Source organism: Lytechinus pictus, chromosome 3 (genome assembly GCF_037042905.1).
Source record: "Lytechinus pictus isolate F3 Inbred chromosome 3, Lp3.0, whole genome shotgun sequence".
In the NCBI taxonomy this organism is placed as follows: Eukaryota; Metazoa; Echinodermata; class Echinoidea; order Temnopleuroida; family Toxopneustidae; genus Lytechinus; species Lytechinus pictus.
In genome coordinates, this window is record NC_087247.1 from 73,783,248 (window position 1) to 73,790,992 (window position 7,745).

Genomic DNA, 7,745 nt, shown 5'->3' on the forward strand with positions numbered 1-7,745 from the left:
AGAGAAAGAAACAGATTTAGATGGAGGGGGATGACGAGGACATTACGGCGAGTCAGTTCATTCATGATTCATAAAGACGTGTGTGAAGACAGAGAAGGAGAGGGAGATTGCAAGAGAGAGGCGAAGAGAGAAATCGAAACTTGAGAAAGCGTCAGGGAGAGTGCTCGTCCATTTGTTCATGTACAAATTGATGAAGCTTTAGAACGATCGCGAAGTCCAAGCGCCTGCGCACTTCATTTTTTTAGCTCAACTTATGAATAATTCATGCGCCATAGCGTTCCCATGTACGGAAAATATATTCGCATCCGGCGGGCCGCGGCCCAGCATACAGCATAATAGTCTGCTACACAGACTAAACAAATATCTTGTTTCCAAAGGCTAATATGCCATCACTCTGTGTTTGCGATAAATGTGAAATATATTTCAAGACTTGGAAGCAGACTATACTGAAAAGCAATTTTGACCAGGAGCGAAGATCGACGAGGTCAAGATTGAGAAACAGACGAATGTATTATTGTCGCACGCACGCATACATGGTACTATGAACACAGACAGCAGCGGGAATGGGGCTGAATGGTATATTCCTCCTGTCTTATGATCGGCAATTGGCAATATGGTAAGAAGTATGTACGATAATTACTAATGATATCTTATCATCCGTATTCTTTCATCACAAGTGATAAAGATCAGATGTGATTTATAGTCGCTGATGGCAATTCATAAAAATCATTGATTTGTTAGGTATTTACCTGAGGTGTTTATTGATTTTTTATATTGAACATCATCAATCTGCATGTTCATGATGTTCAAACTCGCTACCACCAATATGACAAGGGGTAAACTAATCCGCGTTATACTCTTAACCAGGGATATTACAGTCGCGATGAAAGCAAAGCCATGTCATTTCATATCATAATTGTGAAATAATCGCGCGCGAACTATATTACCACTGCCAGCTATAGCCAGCCTACACTTTCCCAATTCGGGCCATGCAGGGGGCCCCCGAGGGAGCCCAGAGAGGGAGTGAATTAATTGTGTAAATGAAAACAAGCTTATTCAACTTCAAGGGAGCTATCCAGCTTCATAATCATTTTGAATACAGATCACGAAAAGTTCTGTCAGTGATATTCCCTGAGCCAATCATATGCGGATTTTGCTTATCACTATCTAGAAGAGAAAATCACTGACAATATATTTTTTTTAATGAAACGTTCCCTTCTAATTCTACGTAGTCAAAATATCATAACCATCCAACCATGAATGTTCCATATGTCTCCGATTCTGATGTTCACTTGAATACACAAACAGACGGTTGTCCCTTAAACATGTTAAAGGGAGGGAAGGACATTTTACACCCAACATTCCCATATCGACCATTTTCAAAATTTCTAACTAGATTTTAAGTTTTCGATAGAAATGAATTACGAAGCCCGGGAATGAATTTGTCACGGAAAACTTAGAATGAAACTTGGATTTAAAACTTTGCTTTTAAAATCTAAGTGATGCCAATTGATAGAACTAATATTTTGGATTATTATGTAAACAACTCGACTTGCGTATTACGGGTTTGGTTGGATGCTGTCCCGCCCCCACCAAAGTGGTATTAGTTTTGTGTTGCATTTTTATTAATCTATTATATTTCTTGGAAATTAGCTGAATGAGGACAAGCTCAAATTTTCCTGTCTTGCACTAAAAACACAAGAATGAACAAAAGGCAAAATCAAACTAATCTCGAATGATATCAAGCAGATTTTTACCTGTCAAATATATTACATGATTAATTAAAGGGGTATAATCCAGGCTGAAAATAATATGATTTGAACAGATTTGAACAAACTCGATCAAAAATCGGACAAGGAATAACATTTGGATTAACATTATTCTGGTGAAAGAATTCTATATGCATGTCTTCATTAATATTCAATTTCAATGAGCACTGATTGGGGGGCTCGCTTGGTTCGCACAATCTCAATTTTTCCAAACAAAATTCAACCTTCTCATTTTCTGCGAACTGATAACATACGATATATTCGTGAATTAGACCCGGGAATTAGTGATTCATGATTTTCTTCGTTTCAAATTGTAAAAAGAAACAAAAATTGTGTATTCGTACTTTAAAGCTCACAGAAATTGATTTGATACATATGCATTCATTGAACAACTCTGCTACCAAAATGAATATTTTAACCCTAGGTAAAATAAAACATAACTTTTCTTATTAGGTTATTTCTTAGCTGCATGGATATGAAGATATTAAATTAAACAGATCATCTCCAGAATAAGAGGTTAATATTTCACATTTTATTTATCCACGCTTTCCCAAACAACACGCGGCCATGCTCTAAGCAGATGATATTTGGAAATGGCCAAGGTGTGTGCATGTTAGACGGGGGAGGGGGGGGGGGGGGTCAGTGGAGCATCAAGGAATCAGGGGAACAGATCAAAAGGAAAACAAAGTATATTCAAGTCAACCTTCTTAGCTAAAGGACATTTCTTTTTCATGATTTTACATCCACTCTCACGGTTTCATCCATATAACTCTTCCTAAATTTATAGTCAATTTCACAAACTTTTTATAAGTTTGCACACACGATGCTCACTCGGGTGGAAAACTTATTTGAGAGTTAATCGCCGTCATATCGTCATTCACTTTAAAGGGATGGTCCGGGCATAACATATTTATATCTAAATAAATCTAGTAAAATTCACAGAGCAAAATGCTGAAAATTTCATCAAAATCAACAAATAACAAAGTTATTGAATTTTAAAGTTTATCCATATTTTGTGAAAACAGTTATATGCACATAGTCATGAATATTCATTAGGTGGGCTGATGACGTCACATCTTCACTTTCCTTTTTGTCATGTTATTACATGAAATCATAAATGTTTCTTTTTCATACATGTGTAAATGATGTGTCTCCATATTATGATGAAATAAGTTGCGGCAATAAATAACTAAATCAGTTGTCAATCCAATTTGTTTAGTTCTTGGTAGATAATTTTGATTAAGCCTAATTTCATATACTAAAATACAAAAGAACAAGTGGGGATATGACATCATCAGCCCACCTAATGAATATTCATAAAGACATGCCTAGAACTGTTTCACCGGAATAATACAAATCTTTAAAATTCAAAAACTTCGTTATTTGTGATCCGATTTTGATCAAATTCTCAGCATTTTGCTTTGTGAATTTTACTCTATTTATTGAGATAGAAATATTTCCAGCCTGGACCATCCCTTTAAGAGACTTGTATCATCTTATCATCTTTGGTTATCATCCTATCCTCCCATTTGGCCTATTGTATTACGTGACTACAGTGGAGTGAACATTTACATCATTACTTAAATTTTGTACCATCGTTATCCTCCTCCTCCTCCTTCATCCTCCTAATCATCATCACGATAACCATCACCACTACCATGATGATGAGGAGGAGGATCATCATCATTATCACCAACATTATAGATTTTTATTGTTGTTTCTTATAGGACAATATCGTATCTGTACGATGGAGTGATGCTGCAGAAGTAACGTGGCGAACCAAACCAGTAGCCTGAAATATTCTTAAATGATTGAACACGAAGTCATCCAAACGACATGTCATCCCGATTATACTTCCTGGCCGTCTGTTTCGGTTGTCTCATTGTTGCGGCAATAATCAGCTTCACACGAATTTACTCTGTCATCTGCCATAGAAGTGAATCAGTACTCAACTACCAAGGGAAGTCACTTGCTTTGAAGCAGCAACAAAGGCAGCGTCCTCAAGGAGGAGTTGATTCTTCCAGTGTTGACAGGTGTTATACGATCTCCTCTGACTGGGTGCAGCATTTGAAACCAAACAATGAATTAAATTCACTTGGATGTAAACAGAAATTACCCAAAGTACTCATCATCGGCGCTAGAACATCAGGTACTCGATCTCTCAATAGGCTTTTAGGATTCCACCCACAGCTTGCTACCGCAGCTTACGAAGTGAAGTTCTTTGATAAGAACTTTAATCGTGGATTAGAATGGTACAAAAGTCAAATGCCTTTCAGTTTGCCCGGTCAATTAACAATAGAGTCGACAGAAGGTTATGTGTATCATCGGAACGCTTCTTTAAGGGTTTCAAAGACTCTTGGAGATGATGTCAAAATCATCATGATGTTGCGTGATCCTGTAGCAAGGTCTATTTCTGACTATCTTCTAACTCATCAACGGATCCACGATTCTAAAATGACTTCTGCACACTACAAGCGTATCTTTAAAGAATCTCGATCAATAGATCGTCTGCTCGTCAGCGGTAAAGGTAAGCATGGCAGGAGAGGTTCAACAAAGATGTCTTACACTGTAGAAAATACTTTCGAAAAAACAGTTCTGAGAAGCCCTGATCAAGTCTCACATAAAAACATTTTCATTGCTGATAGTCTGTATGTGTACTACTTGAGGAGTTGGGTCAAGAAATTAATGGCAAACCATGTCCTTACGGTAAACGCAGAAATATTTGCCAGAAAACCATATGAAGCCGTGGCTAAAGTCGAAGAATTTCTCGGTGTAAAACCATTTTTCAAACCGGATTACTTCAGGTTTGATATGAATACCAGTACATTCTGTCTTCAAAAACCACAGTCAATATGTATGCCACGCTTGCCTGTGGATTACCCAGTGATTAGTGAGGCTACCATAACAAAACTTCGGGGACATTTTGAGAACAGTTGTCGATATCTTTTCCTTCTCCTAAAACATTACGTGGAAGTTATAGGGGATATTCCCCTTAATTACCACCCTATTGAGTAATTAAGATCTGATCCCTTTCTTCTATGGTTCAAATAGGGCCTCCATTAAATTGTTGAAATTTGTATATTTGGCTGTAAATAATTTTCTAAACTTATTTATTATACAAAGTAAATGCATGCCTGTGACTTGCCAACATTATGTTGCATCTCAAAAGTGCCAAGCAACGGTATATATATATATATATATATATATATATATATATATACAGTATATATATATATATATATATGGGAGCTTTATTGAACTGGGTATCAAAATTCAATACCGGGGACGACTGTCTTGGTAAATACCTATACATGTATACAGTGGCGTACCTAGGATTTTCCACAGGGGGGGCAAAATCGGCCGCCAAAAAATTTGACAAGCAAAAAAAGGTCTTCAAGCTCGTCAGGGGGGCAATAAAGGTCTTCAAGCTCGTCAGGGGGGGCAGGTATATGTCTTTTGTATGGGTTGTTGCTCGTCAGGGGGGGCAGAGTGCCCCCCTGCCCCCCCCCCCGTAGGTACGCTAGTGCATGTATATAAAAATGCACAAAATGCATTCACGAATATTTTACTCCCAGCGAATCAACAAATTCACATGAAATTTATTTTATATATATATATATATATATATATATATATATATATATATATATATATATATATATATATATATATATATATATAATTATATATATATATATATAAACTCCTCAAAAAAAGTTTGAATATCAATGTGTGATTAATTTTAATGAATAGATCATTTAATTCTCTTTAAAACGATAACCTACATGATATGATTATGGTTCACATGGAGGTGCAGTGCCTTGAAATGTGGGGCAATGTCAAAATTCAAAAGTTGCAAAATGACACAATATTGAAAGTCACTGTTCTTTTTTCCGTGGTGATGAATGAGTTTCTCAGCGGTTTCTTTTGACTTTGATCGATAATCCCTCCTCGGTTTTAGTAATCAATGTGTATTTAATATCAATGAATAGATAATTTAATGATACCCTTCATGACATGATTATGGTTCACATGGAGGTGCAGTGCCTTGAAGTATGGGGCAAGGTCAAAATTCAAAAGTTGCAAAATTACACAGGATTGAAAGTCACTGTTCTTTTTTCCGTGGTGATGAGTGAGTTTATCAGCGGTTTCTTTTAATTGTTACATGCAATCAAACACACCTCTGCACAATCAAACACATAAGAAAAAAAAACATGGATGGGTATTTCAAACCACGACTCAAACCATCTCACATCACATCACTATACATAAACCACACAAAAGAATCATGTTCTGTATTGACCCTTCATGACTATTTCTGCTCGTTTTGCAGCTTTTCAATTCAGACCCAATCCAACACTTCTGAATCCTGCTCATTTCGTGATGGCATGATTATAACAAGCATGGTATCATTTTAAAGAGAATTAAATGATCTTTTGGATGATGTCAAATATGCATTGTGTAAACTTGGGAACTGGGAGAAATTAATGGTCAAACTCAGATTTCCAAACTTTTTTTTAGGGTTTTATATATATATAATGAGATGAGGCCAACTCAAAAGATGACGCAGGACTTTTGAGTTGGCCTCATCTCATTATGTTTCATACTCACACCTCAAGAGCGTTTGGTACTAGTAAACTTGTAATCACATTATATATATATATTGAATAATAAAGTCTAAAAAATTGCTTCAACCTAGGCGATTTATTGACTTATGGGATGTCGACTTAGACAGATTTACCTGTATTTCTATTCTGCGTGTATTGTTGATATCGTAAACTTATATAGTTTATTTAATCGCCATTCTCCTCCTTTTTTTATTCTTCTTGCAAAATAATTGTTTTTAAACATGATTTATCACTACATACTTATCTAAAGTGATATGTGAAGGAATTTAAATGGGCTTGACAGGGTAAATGATATTGTATTGTATTTATAGCGTATCTCATATTGAGGATGAAGAAAGGAAAGAGGACACAGGATGTTGCAGAAGTATCTTTGCGTACGTATATTGGAATTTCATTATCATGATTGTAGGTGGTATTATGTACATCTATTGAGAAAGGAGTATATCAAAACAAATTATTCTGTGATGTGCATTGGTGATATTAATGTGTATTCGAATTCATCTATGTTGATGTCTTAATGAGAATGTGCCGTTGTTGATGGACAATATATTTTATGGCTGCGTGCAGCTGAGATGTTGATCACTTACGGCCATCTTTAACTATTGAGGCACGATTGCTCTGCAGAAATGTAATTTGCCTGCAAGTTGCAAATTAATTAATTACGTGTGCATCTAAACTATTTTGTTTAATGTTAATTTTATATTCCACTGAGAATCTTGCCATAGAATTAGACCGAATATGACAAAAGCAAATTAGGTGGTAAATACCCATGAATATGGAGCGATGGTTAACCGAGCTCTCAAGTTGATATCAAAAGAGTCATAACGTGTGAAATAGTATCTGGGGTTAGGAGTTTGCTCTAAATTAAAATTTGTTTGTTTATTTGTTTTAAATTGATGGAGGTCTATCTTAGATAAAGATCTTTGCATTGTGCACCATTGTACACGTACTTGAAGCAAGTCTTGTTTAATCGTTCCTGGTTAATATAGACTTCATGTGATTAGACGTACCATTGTGATAAGCGATGTACACCATCTTTCCTGGTTCGTGTCGGAGGGAAAACATTGGAAGTGATACTTATGTTTAATCACATTCACAAATTGTCATTCTTCCCTTACAGCATTTTACTATACACGTACTGTATATCGTATTCGTACACTAAAATTATTATTGCGGTAATTTGTTCAATAAATATGCGATTATTGAGTATCTATCTTGCTTGACACACGATGTACATGTGTATTTGTTTTCCTTTAATTTCACTGGAATTGTTTGTGTACATATATTCAAAATGCACGTTTTAAGTATATCCTCAGTGTAGTGGAAAACAATCTAAAAATAGTAATCC

General features: G+C 35.8%; 1 protein-coding gene across 1 annotated transcript; it reads left to right on the forward strand.

The window, feature by feature from the left end:
• Positions 1 to 3,505: 3,505 nt before the first annotated feature.
• On the forward strand, positions 3,506 to 4,872 carry LOC129256106 (heparan sulfate glucosamine 3-O-sulfotransferase 1-like). The gene has a single exon (XM_054894391.2). It carries the CDS (start codon positions 3,606 to 3,608, stop codon positions 4,782 to 4,784), a length of 1,179 nt encoding a protein of 392 aa, XP_054750366.1. The 5' UTR covers positions 3,506 to 3,605; the 3' UTR covers positions 4,785 to 4,872.
• Positions 4,873 to 7,745: the final 2,873 nt, after the last annotated feature.